General features: G+C 32.9%; 1 protein-coding gene across 1 annotated transcript in view; it reads right to left on the reverse strand.

Moving 5' to 3' along the window:
• LOC148178979 (putative G protein-coupled receptor B0563.6) overlaps positions 1–20,142 on the reverse strand; it is a 48,621-nt gene that overhangs the window by 18,101 nt on the left and 10,378 nt on the right. Inside the window, exon 2 of the mRNA XM_088029299.1 lies at positions 1,990–2,335. Within this exon, the coding sequence (XP_087885425.1) occupies positions 1,990–2,281 (292 nt within the window). The 5' untranslated portion in view covers positions 2,282–2,335. The remainder of the gene's footprint in view (positions 1–1,989; positions 2,336–20,142) is intronic.

Raw genomic sequence — 20,142 nt, forward strand, 5'->3', positions numbered from 1 at the left:
ACAAGAGAATTGAATATATTGAAGATCGTGTGTCAGTAAGGAAAATATAAGCAAATTGTCTAAAATATCATGAAACACCAATAATAACTTTTAGCGAATGTGTATGTTTTAATAGTGACCTGATGTAGCAAAATGGGTTTCAGATTCAAAATCAGGAGGCAATTTTACTTTAGAAATGACTTACCACTGATCCAGTACGAATTACGTGAAAAATTTGTTGACTAGTCTAATTGGAGAAGACCAAATAAATTTAAAAATCTGCAGCAAATCTGAAGTATTAAGATTGTGCAAAGAGGTTGTAGAATCGAAGAAAGCATTCAAGGGAAGGATTTAAATAAAACCCTCCAAGATAAAAGATGGAGAATTGCTGTCGCATATCTTTACATATTTTAAAAACTTGTTGCATATTTTGCAATTTTCACATTTTTTTAAATTTTATTTCATATTTTTGAATATTGAAGTTAGATGCATAAGAAGAGTAAAACACTCCCCAACATACGCGCTCATTGTTAAGAGGTTTTTAACACCAAGTACCATTAAGTTGTGACTTTGTTACTTCATAATTACCTTTAGTACTCAGTAACTACTTTTTATATTATTTTACATTGAGTTGAGAGATTTACATGTTATGAAGCAACTAGTGGTTTATGCTGTAATTAATTTAAATATGTCAATTTGTCTAAATTAAACTGGAACTATTTCGCAACTTTCAAGACATCTACTATGTCTTTAAAATTAATAGCTGATATTCAGCCACATCTGCCCAATTGCAACTTTTGGACCGTTCAATAGTATATCTCTGTCCGAAACAATGACGCGGACATTGGTCTAATTTTTTGTTGTCGGGATGAAACAAAGAGACCAATCTTGGATGAGTTTTGTCCGGAATTTCACAAGCAAACAAATAAATCTCTATTATAAATTAAGAAACACAAAATGGACTCCCATTAGCCACATCAAACGTTCTATTTGCACCCATAAGTAACAGCTTTAATTAAGTCGAACTAGTCCTCATTCTCTTAAACATGTTTCTTGATAGTTTGTGACAAAACCGCAATTATTAAGATATGACTAATTACAACCACATTAAATATAGAGTCGTTGATTGGAAATTTGTGCATTAGACCAAAAACAGCTTGTTTTGGAACTCGGGCACGCTAAAAACATGCGGATTTATAGAATATTGCTTTTAGGAGGATTAAGAGATTGAAGAAATTTCCTTTTAACGAACGAATAAGTGGTAAAATGATCATTAATCAAAAATTCGAAACGATTTATTATCCACTATACTTTGGATTCTGGCTAAAACAGCGTGAAAATATAGAGTTCAGTCGGTCATAACTCCATTTATAAAAGTTAGACGAGGAAATGCGCGGATGCAGTCCGTGATCTTTTTCGTGTCTGAGAGCTGTTCAGTGTTGCACTTCATCTAAGTTTGCGAAATTGGAGAAATATGTAGCACTTGTCGCGACGGTGCGCTACGCTATAAATACTAAAGCTTGGATTCGAAATAAACAAGAAGATTTACATGTCTTTAGCTAGTTACAATTAGAAATTTGATTTTGTGATAAATCCTTTTTAATTTATTGTTATTAGAGCGAAAAAGTGTCGTTTTGGTTTAATTTATTCGAACACAAGACCCATACTTTAGGTACTTGAAGCTGTACGTTCTTGTTAGACTCATCTCGTGTTCGGTGCTCGACGATCTCTTCGGTTTTTTGGTAAGTCTAATACATTTAACATTTTCATTAGGACTTTTGTTACATGGTCTAGCAAAGTTCTACCTGGTCTAGAAAAGAAGAAAATGTCTCTATTGTTTTAAGTTTTTATTGCCGATTTATGACCGGAAATCGTATCTATTTTTTGTTTTCTCACAAAATTTATTACTTTCTATAATATTTGAGGTTTGCGTAAACACTATAAATGGTTTAACTCCCGCAGTCTTGGTTGTTTGGGTTTCAAATATCACAACACTGATTCTTAACTTACCTCTCATGTAGATATACGCAGTGCCTCTCATGTTTCTCCTGGTTAACACAATTAAATTGAAAATGTTTCCCACAATGCCTAGCATACATATCGAAGGTAAAGCCACTCCGTATGAATAACGTCTGAGAACTTCAATACGTGGATCTTCAGATATGGGAACGGTGCCTAACATAGGTGATGGAATAGACAGATTGCTCAACATACAAGGAGAGCATTCTGTAGTGCTACCATTTAAGCAGAGCGTTACAGGACTAGGGGATTCACTGGAATATAAGAGAGACATCCTCTTCATTTATCAGAAGTACTCAACGGCGACTAACATCACGTCACTGTGATTTATTAACACCTGTAACAGAAAATTTTATTTACTTTTGTGAGAACGGAAAGAGAGTAAATATGCGGTTCCTCCGCGGTCGGATAATTTCGTTTCAAAAAGACGGAGAATGAAAACACTTAAATAACAGCCTTCTCTTTGAATTAGTACATCCGGACGAAATCCTGTGGGAAAACGGCCGGATGGCTGCCTTGAAATATTAATAGATAACGATGCCTTGATGTAACCGAAAACAATAAGTTGGCACCTTCCAAGTTCGCGTTTCCTGCTCGGTAATAATAATAATTCTAATAAATCTTTCAACGAAAGACGTTTCTATTTTAATGTGTTCATTCCGGCTTAAAAATATTTTCTGGCTAAAAAACTCTTTAATGTTAACGGATATTTGCGGCTGACAAGAAAATATCATTTTGTGGCATTTAATCTCCCAGTTTTTACGTCTAATAAAGGTAAAAAACGGCTGCTTTTAGAACCTGCCATCAGTTAAATTTCTCACGGACATTAAGAAATAAGGTAACTGTATCGTCAAAAGAGTAGATTTCTTAATAAACGTAAATTTTTTCTTTGATTTTATTAAGTAAATGAATCGTTTTCAAAACGTTTTGACTACAGATTTGTGTTACAAATTAATTCATTAATACAATTTGTTCATTGGTTGTTTCAACATTTAAATTAATCATGTGGATGAAGTTCTTTAGAAGCTTTAACACGCAAAATAATAATTACCCTACCTAGGCAGTCATAAATATGAATAAAACAATAGATATTTATATTACAAGAAGTACAATGGGGCATTGCACGAGGAGCAGCTGAAGTTTTGTACGGAAATATCGAATAAATCAAAAGGAAAATGCTTCAATCAGTTTATTGCGTACACATTTTTGTTCGTTTATTTGTCGCTACTTTAGGTTCGGTACTCTAAATTTAATAATGTCTATAATAACAGAGTATAAATAAATATCCATTTTCCTTTGATTTTAATTTTATAAAAATGCGTCTGTAATCCTATCTTTTATCTTTTTTAATAAATTGTAATTCCATTTTCAAGACACAAATGTTTCATAGCCGTTATTCCAAAGCCAGCAAAATCACGTTTCAGGAAGGCAGCGTCATGTGGCCTGGAGCAAGTACATATTTGGGTTATGACCCAACAGGAGATTGCTTTTCGTTTAATATGCTGCAAACATATAAATTGTGTTAACCAACTAACTGTTATTAACTATTATTTGTGTTTTACATGATTGCTGAATGTTCAGTTAACACAGACATTTAAAATTTCTTTATCCCGGCGCATCCACCATTTTTTAGATGAGAAAAATGTAATTATATAACGTGCTCATCATGTTTACAACCGTTTAATGACGTAATTTTTATGAATCTGTTTCTAAGAAAAAACAATTCACTGGTAATTATTTAAAAAAATATATTTCTAACAACTGCATGAAAATATTTGTTTTCCTGTTTAATTAAATTCTGTTGAAAGTTCTACCAAAACAAGCACCAAAGTTTCTTGAGAATCACTTTTTACCTCGTTTTTACCTCATTTACTTCGTAATTAACTGTCGTAGAGATTTCGTTCCAACACTTGTATCTTTTTCCTTTATCAGACATGCTGAAAGTGAAGTTTTGTTTAATAATACCTGTCCTGGAAAATTTTGTCACAAAAAAAGATTTTAGAATTAACGATACACGTGTGTAGGTTTAAAAAATGTTTTGTGTGACGTAGATTAGCGGAAAATATATTGTAGTTTGCATAGTTAATTAATTCTTTTTGTAAAATTAATATGGTTAATTAATAAAATGTAGTAAAAGGTAATAAATTTAAATAGATGCTAGTTTATTCCGTTCCACCTCACGTTACTTAATTTTATTGATTAGTTATTGAACTGATGCCCTCCGAGCGATGAACTTTTTGCGGTATAACATGAAGAACATAATATCATCGCAAAGCATCAATTTCCATACTGGACTCCTTTCCGACATGATTAATATTGCCAATAATAAAGTAATTATGAAGTGAGCAAAATGATACGGATTTATGAAAGGGTCGTGGCCTAAAATTCACGTTTGAAGCGGGTAAAGAGGGATTACTCTGTCAACTACGAAGAGTTTAGGATGCGTAGGTGTCAAAACGCACCAATCAAAGTCGACAGCCTTAATCTGTTTGTCGTTTGTCAGGAAAAACATTTTTAGCCAGAAAATTCAACGGAAAAATATGAGGGATATTAAGGGATCATAAATAATAATTTATTAATAAATTTTCCACCCGAATCAAATGAACCAGGATTAGAAAATTGTGCACACGAGTGGAAATGTTGTGTAATATGTTTTTAGAGCCGCACTTCCTTGTTGAGGTTGGAAAACCGTATTTATCATCCGGGTCGGGGTGAAGGTCTGTATGTGGTGGCTGCGAAGTGATTGAATTTTAAGCAAAAAATTGGGTTTTACTCGTTGCTTGAGAGGCGCTCGAAAATGAACTTGTTCCGTCAACTTTTTTGAAAAAGCTGAAAATGACAAGTATGCTGAGCCTGACTGTTGAACTGAATTTTTCAACACAATTTTCGAATGGTTGTCTCAATGTTAAACAGGCATGAGTCACTTGCCGCTGCGGTCAATTTTGCGGATACGGTTAATCTCACGGGACCCTTGCGCACCGTGGATATAAAATTTTCACTGAATTCCCTACCTTACTTATTTTAATTGCATCGATAAATTGGAATTAATCAAGGTGTTAAAGACTTTTTTTTATTTTAAATATTTATTTTTCTCGAATGTGTGTCCTCACAATGAATTAAATTTCAAAACAAAACGAGATTTTTATTGCTACTGCTAACCGAAAAATATTTTAAAAAATTCTGAATTCTTTTACAGTTCACTACACATATGAGTTGGGGAGAGTACAATTTTCTCCATCTGAAATGGAAATACATCTATAAAACAAAAACTAAGTGTAAAATTGATTTAATATTTTAACGGGTTTCTTAACAATTCCGCTGTGCAACACTTTGTGTGTAAAGCTGAAAAAGTCAGTTTTCTTATCTTTGCTACGTTCTCATCGCTTTGCTACTGAAATAAATAATTTGTTTCCTTCGAGGAAACATCAAACTCTTCTGATAAAAGGTAGTGGTTTCCTGCTTCCCCTATAAATAAATTCCATGTATATTTAATTTTGTAAAGATACTGAATTTCAACTCAACTCTAGTCTTTAGTTCTTTTTCTGCTTTTGTGATGTCTTTGTGCATCGTGATTTACTAAAAATGCATGAAAACTTCTTACGATAGTCTCTCAGACAGCGCTGCTACATTTTCCAAAAAGATAGGGGAATAATATTTTATTCAAAAAGCAGCTAAATGTTTATGCACATCTACATAAATTTCACACATTTATTTATAAAACATTTGCCTTCCCACATGAAATCGTATTTAAAGTTATAGGCTATATAAAAATCAAATATTTTTCAACCGCAACATTTATTTTTGTGTGTAGATACGATCGTGGGTGAATTGATGAAAACAATTAATCCAAATTTCATATTTCTAATGAATATATTAAAACTGCTTCCTTCGAGAATAAATCAGAATGAAATAAAGGAAAGATTTCTAATTTAACAACTTCATTTTTATTAAAATCGTCAAAACTCTCCGCTGCTTAATTGCCTTTATCCATGTATGCTTTCCACAAAGTATATTTAGCAAATTGAAATCACACAACGAAACATCCAAAGCAAGTGGAAATTCGTTTCAAAGGAGTATTTATTCACTCCCAACAATCATCTTTCATCAAACGAGTCCTGTAGCATTTTACAGAAAACATAATTTACTTGAAAACGAAATTGCCATTATGTATCCCAATGATAATAATCTGTTAAAGTTTAGTTTCCCGGAAACTGCTTTTAGTGGAATCAAATTCTTTCTCTGCCCTTTTTGCTCGTGAATAGTAACACATCATTTGTTTGATCACCCGAGCCATTAGGCTATTGCATTAAAACTTGGCTAAAAAATCTAATCTGCCTCTTAGAAACCATGACGCAGCAGTTCGATGTTTGGTATTTGTAAACTTTCAGAGGAAAAAAATACATCACGTTTTATACGACTGAATGTTTCAAGCTTTTGTTCCGAATAATACGTTACATTTTTACATTGCCGCTGGATTTGTCTTTTTGTTTCAACTTTCTCCATCAGCGATAGGGAATTTACAGAACGCGGATCTAAGCGATTTTGAGCCATTGTTAAACAGATCCTTATTGTTTTATCGATACAGACTCATAGTTGCGAGATTGTTTGCAAACTAGCAAATAGTTAGTTGTGATTACATTATATTCCAGATACCTGAATCTATGAGGATTTAAGCTAATTCAACTGGAGCTGAAACAAAATCCGATGGGAAAGTTAATGCACGGAATATTTGAACGTCGTTACACGAAACTTGTAATGATTGCAGGGAATAATGATTACATCTACAGCTAAGGATTAATTAGGAGAACTTGAGAGAGCGCTAATTCATTTGTGAGCTAATGTTTCGGGAATTTAGATTTGGTTATTTCAGAAAACCGCGAAAAGCGATGATTAGAGAAGACCTCAAGTGAATGAAACCAACACAAATTTGTATCTACAGTCCGATCAAACTCACAAAAGTCTCAGAGTCAACAAAGAAAAGTTTGACGGGGATTTAATATAATATAGTTGAAACTCCAAGCATAGAGACAAATTTTAATGTTCAATTTATAATGAGTACTGTGGCTCTTTTGCTTGTAGCTCAAGTGGGTAGCAATAGTTACATAGTTCTTGGGTGAAGCTTCAGAAATAAGGTCAAGGAAGTATTATCTTCATTCTGTGATATAAGAGATTTGGGAGATAATATTAGACTCTCGTCTTGACAGAGATCTGTTATTTAACTGGTAAGTACTTGCATTTGGAATACTTGTTTCTACTACATGTTTTCTGCCTTTTAGGCATTAAAAATGCTCCGATCGATAGCGTTATACAACACATCCATACAGTAAAAATTTACAAACATGAAAAATGAAAGACGGTCTTCTATATAGTATTGGCACACTACGTGCATTTTATATTCTGATCTGCTTTCACTTAATCTCTGTGAAGACAAAAATACTGCCGCATCGATCGCTTTTACAACTTCTGGAGTAGTTGTACAACTTGTCCATGCAAATTTACGGAGTTGTATGTGAAATTCGTAACATCGTGATTAATGTGCAAACTTATATCAAATTCTACTGTTTATAGCGCGAAAAGAAGAGATTTGGTAACGTGATCCTACAAGATATTTTCTTAAATCGAATAAGTTATTCCAAACATATTTCACATATCTGGAGGGGAATCTAATATCTATGATTTATCGTACATATCCCACTGAGACTTCTATTTCCTTTTTTTAACGAGTATTAATTTAGCGAAACTGCAGCTCGTTCGAATTACCTTTTATACGACCGCATCAGTACCCTTAATCGCACCGCACTAATGAAACCGCTACAAAAAATGAAATTAAAAATCAGACAACGTGAACGGCCAAGCAGCCGTAGTGCAACCATTTTAATTAAATTAAACTGTAGAATTACTTGCCGTGAGCTTTTTAATAGACATTGTCATTATGTTACAAAGGAAAATTCGACTTCGACTTAATCATGCTTTCCAAGGAACAATTTATGGAGATGTAAATCTACCCTTTGCTCAAGTCACCTCATATATTTCAGTCCTGTGGGGAAAATGTATGTCAGGCGAAAGTATTTTTCAGCATTAGGCAATGTGGTGTTATAATTATAATATGTATAATGCTTCTGTTTTTTTTTAGAAAATTAAATTTTATTTTTACTGTTGCACTAACGAAAATACATGTCCCATTAGTTAAAATTTTTTATTAATCCCGGTAAGCATAAAGTGTTTATGAAATTAATTGAATTGTGGATTAGTTGAACCGACAAGCTTTTTTTTATATTTCATTTTTCGATTCAATGAATGTTTTAATAAAGACCTTTTTTCTGTGAGAAGGGTCAAAATCATTGGACCTGAAAGTGGACATGCTGTTAAATTAAATTTTCTTCTTGAAATAACGTTTATTATTCTGTCAAAACTGATTATTATTTACGGATTTAACAAATGCAACTTATTATTTAGTTAACCATTAGAGCCAGTTGATAGTAAAAATTTTCCAGAATTAAAATAAAAGCTGAAGTCTTGAACTGCAAGAAGCTTGAATAACGTTCCATTACAGCTAAGATTAAAAGTGGTTAAACTGGCATATTTTCTCGAATTTATTGTACTCAATGCTATGCTGTGCCAACCGAGTTTTAAAGTTTAATGATCATAATCCGCCTAGATGAGGATATTTCCGCACTACCGCTTTATAGGGTGTTATTAAATCCCCTCTAAAATTGTAAAAGAAAGCTTTCAACGATAATTTTACATCAATAAAAGCAGATTTTAGGTCTTGACATGACAATCAGAAGTTTACACCCACGCCCAATAAAAATTTTCAACGAACATGATGTTCATTTATACTTTTACGAAAGTCGATAAAGATTAATTCGGCGTGAGATTCGATAAAATGTTATTTCATCTTACCCTGCTACTTGAACCTTGACGAAATGTTCACTTTACGTCGATTTATTTCACCTATTTCAACCGTTATTATCTAATACAGAAATTTAACGGTTTTTCATAAAACTTCGAAGCATATAAAAAATACGAGGTCGTTTTTTGTGTTCAACAGCAAAAAAAAACTTCTGAAGCTTCAGAGTTCTGTACAGCTAACTTTTGAAGTAAGAACGCGATAAGTCCGTCTTAAAATAATGAAATTCTCGCCAAAAGAATGCAGAACAAATAAGTAAATGTCTGTTATCTACAATTTATGGTTGGCTCTGTGGCCAACATGCACTGAAGAACAGTAAAGTCTAATTTTTGCGCTGTTTTATGTGGGTCAGAGTTGAATATTTTTGGCCAACTCGGGTTATAATAAAGATAAAAATTATGCCGAATTTATTATCAGTGGGGGAAGATTCATTCAAATGAATTTAAGATAGGTATTAAATTAATTAAAAAGAGTTTGTAAAGATCGATGCAAGGCAAAGTACACGTAGCGGCGTTCTAATTAATTAAACCATAAACATAATAACAACATGTTACACAAACTGTCAAAGTTATTCCCTAATTATTCGCTATCAACAAACAGTTATTACAATGGACGTACAAAATTGCAGCTTCGTAAAATTGATTCATCTGGGAAAACGTTTTCAGCAAATGCACATAACCGACCGAATAGTCTTTTTTTGTTCGACTGTTTCATGTGTAACATCATCTAATTATGTAAATTTGGGCAATTTTCCGAGAGTATAACATTAACCCACAAATTCGGATGTAATCACGAAAATATCATCCTAAATGAGACGAATTACCATCATGAGCTTTAAGCAGCACATGAAGCGAATGAGGAAGAAACAGAAAATCCCATGTGATTAAAAATCCAGCGTACACACTTAATTGAGCTTTCTTGTTCATGAAAAAAACCGGAAATTGCAAATATGCCTAAATTTTTAATGAATTCTGCTGAAAACGCTTTCACGTGCGTGAAAGAGCACTTTATATCACAATTTACTAGTCAATTTTTCACTGAACAGGCCATTATCCTTGTACGTCGTCACCTGTTGACATATGTTCCTCTTTGATTTCCTATTTGTTTACCGGTAAGAGTTCAACGGTACGGCCGGGAAGGTAAATGTCTTTTTTATTGATAAAACCTACTTACTGTCGAATGAATAAATTACCCAACTCCCTCGTAATCTCGCCAACCAGTGAGATTTATGTGATTTGCATTTAATACACAATTAACTTTTTTTAACAATAAACTTATGTAGGTTTCCAATTGATCTCTTTCCGTGACAGTCAATCAATGTTTACGAGGCACTGAAACAATTCTATTTATCGGTTTCACTAAAACCGACGATTTCCTCAGCAACAATTAAGTTTCTTTCAAAAGTTGTTCGTTTATTGTGTTGAATAAAAGAGCAATGGAGGAAATGAACGTTCTTTTTATTTCCTTTTTAATACCTTCCGATAAAGCAAAGCCATCGAACCTAACCGGAAGAATTTATCGAAAGTAACCCTAATTCTGTCAATTAAAAATATAAAATAAAAACGCAGCCACACTAAAAATTTATTGTTTCTGCCAACAAAATAATGATTTAGCAGTAACTCCCACGTCCTGAATAATAAAGACAAAAATCCGTCTGTGTTTTAATGACAAAGGCGAGGAAAGGTTAATAATGAAAAACAGGAAATGTCTTTATTGCGCACAGAAATTACCTCCCGCCAAATTCGATATTTTTTATAACTAACCACCTCATTTAACAAAGTATCGTTTCCATTAAGGTGTCACCGGTGTTAATGACTTTTCGTGGCGGTTTTTGTTGAAATTGATTACTTTATTATGGCGACATATAGCGTGAAAGTTAGGCAACCAGATTAATAGGTAAAGTCCAATTTGTCTCCGTTAACATAAACGCATAAAAATGGGATTTACCGGAAAAACCATTAGACTTCTTAAAAGACGAACGGTGCGTCCGTAATCTGAAAATAAAATCTCGCCTTGCAAATTTATATTCAAACGCGGGGATGTGTTGTGGGAAAATAAGAATTTAACGACAATTTAAAGCTTGAATTCATTAGAAAATATAAAGTCAATCACAACTTGAGATTTATTTTTTGAATAAATCCCAGGTGTCACAAATCGACTTTGCTTCTGTCTCAATCAAGAAGTAGATCTGTTTTTTTAAACACCATAAAATTGATTGATTTTTTAAATAAATCATAAAAATATACAGCCAACGCAATGTGTTACGGCAAGATTTTTTATGTTGTTTTGAGCCAAAAAGTTCGATAATTTACAGGACCGAACTATATCAAAGTAATTAATAACTGTAACTTCGATCTCATAATACTGCTGTTTTGAAAAACGTTGTGCCTACTTTCTTAATTACTAGCACATAAATTTACATACAATTTACATTCCTTTATGTAAATTCTTTTTATCCGGGCCTTTATAAATTGCGCCTCCTTTATACCAACTATAATGTGGGTTAATCAGCAATAATTAACTTTTGACTATTAAAGACATTTGTCCTTAAGTATTATCCTCCTTTTTGGCATGCAAGTTTTAATTCAGGTCATCTAGACATGTATCCTTGTACTTAATACATATTTCTTCTACTAGTGAATATGCATGTGGCTTATCACATAATGTGATTAGTTACGACTCCGATCCACATCTAGAAAATTTATTACTGAATCACAAAGACACTGATTATTTCTTTTCGTTTGCTACTGCAAGTACATACTAAAGTTTTCCGATATTTTCTTTGTAGGTTATCCTGGGTGCGTGGAAAAAACTGATTGTAAGAGTAATAGTAGTTTTAAATTTTCCACAACCAACAAGTGCAATTAATTTTTACAGTAACCCAGTTTCGGGCAGAACTGAAATACTTTACATTTTCTTTAATTAGAAAAAACAAGTCTCTTTAAGTTGGTAAACAAATTTTTTGTTAAGGCACAGCATGAAGAAAATGTTATAGAAGCTGAGTAACAGTTAACTGGTTGAGTGAAAGTTAAATATGGGCAAACAACGCCACAAAAGCCCAATTTAACTTGTTGACGAAGAGCTTCATGACAACCATTCCACATCATTGACAGAACTCAACCAGTTCAGTGCAGAAACCCGGAAGGAAGTTTGCCTCGACCTCCAAACAGATCTTTACAGGAATTCTTCGTCTTCTTTGACAGAACGACAGACGTGATCTGAAATATCTCCGTGCTTACAATGTCAGGAGTGGCCTGTTTTTCTGCACTTCTGAGTTTTATCTCTAACACCATTAGGCTTTCATTTCCTGGTTAATATTAATTTAGTCTCAATAATAACGTTACATTTTATCGTTCTTTCCACGAACGTCGTAAATTATAGTGCGAATATTCCACTTAATCGATCAAAGAGGAATGTTTGAGAGGAAGTTCGTGGGCGAAGACACGTGTGAAACCTGACAAATCGAGATGAAACCATCAGAACGGATTTCGAGATACTCGATTATAAATATTTCCGGAGTTTTCTGTCTGATTTAATTTACGGCTTGGTGTGAAGAAAAAATGAGGATGGCCGTTGAACATGCGATACTGTATTTAAACAGACCTAGATTTTAATTATGTTATATTTCTTTGTCTTTTTTAAGTGAAAGGAAGGTATAGAGGAAAATTTATTACCTTGGCCCTAAAACATATTTGCCCGGCGCATCCACCATATTCCAAAAATGAAATATACTTTCAAAGCAGTTATTATCTTTTATTTATTTTTAATTTAAACAATAGATTGATTTAGCTCTGAACTTTTGAAGAAAAAAAAAAATAAATCCTAATACATTTAGTAAGCAAGTTCCTACAATCATTTAAACAGTTTCTGTCGGATAAATAGGTTTGTGAAAACGTGGTGTTTGTTTCCCGCCATCTGAAGTAAACGAAATCATGAAAAGTTCGGTTGCACTAAAATTACAGACAGCAGACAGTTTTAATTACGGCTTTGGGACGTTAGAAAGCCATAACAGCGTTAGACCAAGAATAAAAAAATGATCATGGTATTGTGAAAACAAACGTGTGCTACAGTCAGATCTCATAATGAGTGTGATAAATTTGGGAAAAAACAAACAATTTGGGGTTTGGGACATGTTATGTTCGCTTTTCTTCGTTGTAATCTTAATGAACATTATTTCTCCAAGGCGAAATAATTTAGTTGTTCACTTTTTATTCTTTGGAGGTGTTTAAATTCCGAATAATCGGACATTAATCGTTTACTGAAACTGGTTTAAAACTTTATATCATAACTTCAAGACTTGGCGCTTTGCAGTTTTGTAGGACAATAAATTTTATGATGTATGTATGAGAGCAGAAAATTTACGATTTTGAACCAAAATTGGGTTATATTTAATCTTTCGTGTTATTACTTACTTCGAGCTTGTAAACACTTTGATAATCTTGCATGAGAAATATTGAAATATTTGAGTTGAGTTTAACCAATGAAGCGAAATATTTTGTGTTTATGTGATGACCAAAATTGGATATTAGTTTTTTTTGTTCTGTTTAAAGAACTCTTGAAATCTTTTTTTGTTTTGAACATGGTTTGAGGTTGATCATCCTATCTATAAATACATATTTAATTTATAAATAATTACTAGGGGCCTTTGTATTGATATAAATTCCCGAGCTCATTCAGTAGAACTACAAACTGATATAACAACAGACGTTATTATGATTGCTCCCAATTTGTTTGACTAATACAAGTGTTTGCCGGAGGAAATAAATTACAGCTTTGTATTTAACATCGCATCAATCAATTACAACCAAAAGTGAATTAATTAATTCTAGATTAATTTCAAGCAGCCACGGCTATTTCGCAGCGTTGTTTGCTCAACGTGAATTTATCCCCAAAAACCACCAATCTATTTTCACTCTGACATTTCCAAATTACAGTCCATAATAAATTATTTTCAGAAAAAAAATATTAGCAATATTATAACCAATTTCAACCGGTTCCTGGTGAAATTCCTGAAATTTATGTTAGCTACTTCTGGGATTCGGTCTAGCTGTTATCGCTTTCCTTTGAGAGTTTTTTACAGAACAGCACCTAATGGTAGCCAGATGGAGATCAATTACCTTCTCTGACGTTTCTTATGTAATGTATAAAAGTGGCCTTTTATTAAATAACTTATCAACTCTAAAAAAAAGATCAAGGGGAGTTATTTTGGGAGGAAAGGTCGCGGATTTTGGGGATAGAGACGCTATTGTTAGGCACAAAAGACAATTCAATCAAACTTGACAGAATAGTTACTTGATTATAGGATTCCTAATCGCGTTTATTTCTCGGTTGAAGAACTAGATTTCTAATTAGATGGGAATACGTGTACAACTTTTTTCGTCGACTGTATTTAATAAGATCCCAATCCCAATTTTCTCACCAAACCATTCTGTTAGACTGAACATCAACACTGAGAATTCTATTTCTGAAACAACGCGATTCTGTATTAGGCGAACTGCGACACGATTTTCGAACAATATGTACATAATGTAGTATCAGCTCAGCATAAATTTATAGAAACATAAGAATTTTTCATTTTTTCGATTCCCCCTGAGAAAGATATTCAGGGAAACTATTGTAAAACTCCAAACCACACAAGAGAGCTGAAAATTGTTTTCGTATTGTTTGCGAGATCGAAACATCAAATTAATACAATAGTTTAAACACGTGTCGAATACAGACACGCCAAAAAAATGAATAAATGAATCTGCAAAAATTATTCTGTTTTGTTCAAATTAAAGCACTCCCGTTTGAATACATAAAAGTACACAACAGGGAAGGTCGTCTATTGTCGTCACATTTGCCGCACTGAACGTAAAAAAACAAATAAATAAAGCGTCATAGGGCTCAACAACATGCCCAGCTGATACCTTAGGAAAGACTAATAATCAAAATTAATTGTTACGTTTCCAGAACCGTACATCCTAAAGATTAATTCAAATCTCTCAGCAGTAAAAATGTCTGCTAAAAGGATTACTCTCTTAAATTGTCTAAAACGGAGTTTAATTTTAATCGCTGACATAAAATTCACGGTCTTTAGTTGGTTAAATAAACTGTCTTCAAACAGAAGCTGATAACAGTTTAATAAGGTTATAAAAAGTAAAAATTAATTACAAAGTTTGAACTCCAATAAAAGTTTTACAGTTTTGGTCCAACTAAGCTGCACTAAAAACAGTTACATTATTAAATACTGCATTCGTAGCTAAGATTAATAAAAAATCAACTTTTTTTTTAATTCACGGAAATATCACGTTCCAACCGAATCCAGCAGTTTCTGCACTCGTCTGTCCACGTTCGTGCTGAGTAAGGGATTTGAAAGTTGCACAAGTTTTTAAATTAGACCAGAAATTGCTTCGAAATCGTTAAGTAAAGAGCGTAGCAGTTTTTATTTATTATTGAGGATTTGTTTTTTAGATTGCTGTAATTTATATCTGTCAGTTAAAACAGCAAACGATGAAGCGGTTTTACGCTTTTTATATCGAAAGTGCCTACAGTTTCTCAATGGAGTTTACTGTAGATTTTAACCTCGGCATTGAAATTTTCAGAGCCCACATAAAAACGACGCATACATTAGGCGGAAATTTTTTAAATAAGCATTTCAGGTAATAGAATTTAAAAATAAAGGCAAGCTTTCCTAATAAAAAAGAATTTGATCAAACGAACAAGATGAATTGCTGTTATTCGTCTTAGCTTTGACAGTTCAACAACACGGATTTGTTGAAAAATCGATTAAACGAGAGTTTGAATAAACGTTCAGAATTCATCTGTTACAAATTTAATCAAAATTATTATAAACGGTTTTTAGGAAGAGACTTTTAAACAAGATTTTATCACTACAGGACAATATAACACTGAATTAAATCTGGGTGCAATTTCGCTCCCATTTTCCAAATTACCTTCCCGAGCGCCTTTTGGAATAAATTACGCATTGCGATTGACTAATGCCCCAAATTCAATCAAGACCACCGGAAAATCGCACTTGTTCAAATGACCATATATAATTCCCGAAAAGCTAGGATCCATTAAAAAGCTCGTCTTGTCAAAAACACGTCCAACTGAATGGTCCACGTTCGAAATATAATTAACATTTTATTACTCTCACGCATTTTCTAAAGAGGACAGATGCCACACATGGCTTATGCGGGCATGTACACGTGCCATTTGAGCTGATTTTAATTAAATGCAGAGCACGGGTTACTAGTAGCAACGCACACATCAACTGACTTGTTGTACAGTATCGGCGATACCAAACAAAACTATAACATTTCACAGGAGAATCATCCACCAAATGTTTTGTTTTGGCGCACTGAGAAATTCTCCAAGTTCAATTGTTGACGGGTTAATCAACGAAGAAGTTGTTGAACCATTGCTTATGTCTGGAATTTTTTCATTGAAAAAAATAAACATTCTTGTCTTAGTGGAGATTTTCCACAATAAGCTATAAAAAAGAGGGCGACCCGTGCTTTTTCTTCTTTCGACGTTTGTTGTGTTATTAAACGAATCGTGCCATTTATGAAATTCCCGAGACTGTCTCAATGTTACAACTTTAACGAAAGATAAAAGTCTTGTGATAATAATGTAAGATTAATGAGGGGGTTAAGTTTGTTTCGCATTTTAAAATACAACAGCGTAAAAGGAAGACTTTCTCTATCTTAAACATGTTGTCGACGAAAATTTATTAGAAATTCCTGAACTAATGAAAATGTTGGCATCACGCGACAAGAGCCACCACATATTTCATCAACATTTTGCGTTACCTAATTCTTTGTTAATTAATCAACGAAGGCTGAATTAAAAGTGTTCTGTTTACAAGCGGACACTTTTTTGATGCATGAAAATTTTGTGTACCCTCGTTAATGCGATGAAGGCTTACAAAAACTGATAAGCAAATATTCAATATTTATGACAAACTGGAAGAAAATAAGCTGGGCTTATTAGCTGCTGCTGAAAATACTTATCCCATTAATTATCCTTTATTTATCAACTAGTTGCACCTAAAGAATTGAACATTTAAAATACTATTTTATAAAGTCAAAAATAATGGATGCTTCATAACAAATCGGATCATTCCTTTGATATATTTGTGGAAACAACAAACTAACTACCAGACACCATTAATTTTCTTTTTTAAATTATCTGCACTAGACGTGGCATGCACAAAGTGAGTAATTTTTCTTTACAGGATATTTTATTCAGATAGTGTCAAATTTGTCGCCAAACATTGTACGATCCGAATAAAAAACGTTAAAATCTTCGGAGGGATAAACTGTTCCAAATGAGTTAAACTTCTGTAAACTGCAAAATTAACTTTCTATTTTATGTTGTTTTTATACAGCTGTTGGATTTGAAAAGTTTCTTCCTACTGACTGAACTAAATATGACTTTATTATTTCCATGTGTATTGTTGGAATCTAATTGCAAGTTTATTAATGTTTACTGTAATTTGTGGTTCAATGGATTAGCTTAAATAATCAACATATGTTTGAACAACGAAAGCAAAATTGTGAAATGAAACATTGTTTCAAAATTTTCATTTTGTTATGTTGCATACCAGTAGAGGATGGACATGAAGATTAATATACTTTGAAATTACCTTAAATTAATCAATAAATCAATCGTAGATTTTGAACTGGAGTTGGAGCATACATTTAAGCTTGTTTTTGACGAAAATACAACAAACTGATGATGATGAATAAATATTATGCGAAATTTATGAGTTTTCCGATGTTTTTCATAGCTTCATCCAGCTATTCTCTCTTCATTACGAAGACTGACAAACTTATCGTTGTTTTCAGTTAACAGATTCATTTTTGTTCAGATCTAATTTTGGGGTACCGAATTTAATAACGAGGCGGAACAAACCGAGCATAGACCCTGTTTCCCATTTATGTAAATATATTGCATTCAACACAGCGTGCTAAACCGCTATTTGTCCATGCCTCTAACTTTAAACTAAATTGTCACAGTCTCAACAAAATTACAAGTCTACTTTTCACTTCCCGTTGAATTATTGGGTGTAATAGACACTCTTTTCATTGTTCCGGTGAAAATGTAATTTCCGGTTATAACACAGAGTATAAATCAATAAGCTGTAATAAGAAGCATGCAAATTTGTTGTTCTATTATTGTAATAAAACGGCGAGTTTTGTAAATCGAGCACAGGTGTACCAATTTATATAATGTGTTTAGGTTTATGGACACATTGATTGATTGATTGAATCGGAGTATTTTCCAATCACTTGACGCTGTTTTTTCTCTGACGTAAAACATTTTCGCTGTCGCTGCGCCCATAATGAATTAGATGGAATATTTTCAGAATAAAGAAATCAAAAAGCAGTTGTGAAAGAAAAAGCGTTCTTTTGAAAAATTTCGCTCAATGAAACGATGGAATGAAAATAACGACTACTTTATTATTTCATTTCATTCTTCATGCCTTTTCATTCATTACGGATATCAGCACAAACTCGAACGAAGATAAACATGATAAACTCTGTTCTTGGCTCGTCTCAAAACTTATCAATTAAAATTTTGACGCCTTTATTTAAACAGCAAAACCAATTTAGAATTGATCACGTTTGATCAAGTCTTGGAAGCTTCTTAAAGTGGTTGAACGGAATGGTAAAGGAGACGGATAAAATGAAAGATAACATCGTTTCGCCAAGTATCATAAAATGAACATGAAAAATGTCGGTGTTTTAAGGTTCGAAGCAAGTGCAAACTTCACACTCGACGAAATAGGGTTAACATTCAATTATTATAGGTTATTGATATAAACTAAACGTGACTTTCCTTCGGGTGTTGCGGTTAAACATATTTTTTGCATGGCGAACGTTGAAATTTTATCGTTACTGGGGGTAGTCATTCTCAGTCCGCAAAAACTACCCTTTCCAATTATAGGTTGTCTTGAAAAACTTTACTTCGTTGCTTGTGACCAGCTAAGAGCTCTGGAATTCGGTCACAAAAAGAGGAATTTTTCGGGATGTTAGTTTTTGTCACCGTTGTCATTAATGCTTCATCGGCGACCTGTTAAAGTTAACGAGTATTGATTTGAGCTGAAATTCCACTCCTTTTATTAGTACAAATTACCTATTTCTTGCATGAAATTTCAGGGATATAAGAAACACTAACGACAAGATTAATGTCTGACACAATATATGATGAATGATTAATGACTACATAACTAAGTTAATTTAGGTTAACTGTACAATTTTCCCTATCAATTATCTATATTGTAGTTGGTGTTCAGCGGCATTACACAGATATGTTCGCAATTTACGTGATGCTACTAAAACTTCTATTTCATTTGATAAATGCGCTTCATTTCACACTAAGCCAGTTCAAGTCTGAAAGTTTTGATAAATACTGTGACTCTAATTAGTTTTTCCTTCTACAAACAAAATTAGAATTTGAATCGGTGACTTTCTCATCATCGTAAACTATGAAGATGAAAAAATGTTTTTCTTCTAGATACTTTTAAAGCTGTTTTATTAAGTTTTCAGCGCGCCTTTGAAATCAGACATATTCTTGATTACCCGGAATTTTTATTAAAAAAATGAATTTATTAAAACAGTTTGGGCTTTACTGTCAATTATTAATACCAAAGTTGCAACTGGTCGTCTCTGTTATGCCATCTTCTGCTCAAGTCGTTAGTTAAATGGTTAATGTAGGGTGAGATGGCATTATCAGTTTAATTCGATAACCGAGCAACCAAAACCACAGGCCCAGTTTCCCGTAGTTTTTACAACTTATAATAAAGAAAAGTGATTGATTATGAAACTTTAATCTTTAAAGATATGCGAGCTTCCTTCATTTTTTGAACACTTGTATTTATAATGCAGTTATCTCTCTATTCCTGTTCTTTGAACACCTGCTGGTATACACGTTTATTCATAAAAGGATAAATGAGACACGATTTTATGGCTACTAGATTACTATGTTTAGTAAAAATATAATAATGTCTACAATATAATAAAGTATTAATTTTGAATTATTATTAAAATGTGAGGTCTATCTAATAAGATTTATCTTGCAACTTTTCCATATTTTTTCGCGTTAGAGATATCGATAAAAGTTGTTTTAACTTAATTACCCAAACTGTTTTACGTCAAAATTATGGTTCAATTTCTGCTTCAAAAATTAATAGAATCGTAAGCTTGTGTGGCATTGCATTAAAATATCTAACTAAGAGTATCTGT

Source organism: Gnatocerus cornutus, chromosome 2 (assembly GCF_029298725.1).
Source record: "Gnatocerus cornutus isolate USDA-ARS CGAHR chromosome 2, icGnaCorn1.1, whole genome shotgun sequence".
Lineage (NCBI taxonomy): Eukaryota > Metazoa > Arthropoda > Insecta > Coleoptera > Tenebrionidae > Gnatocerus > Gnatocerus cornutus.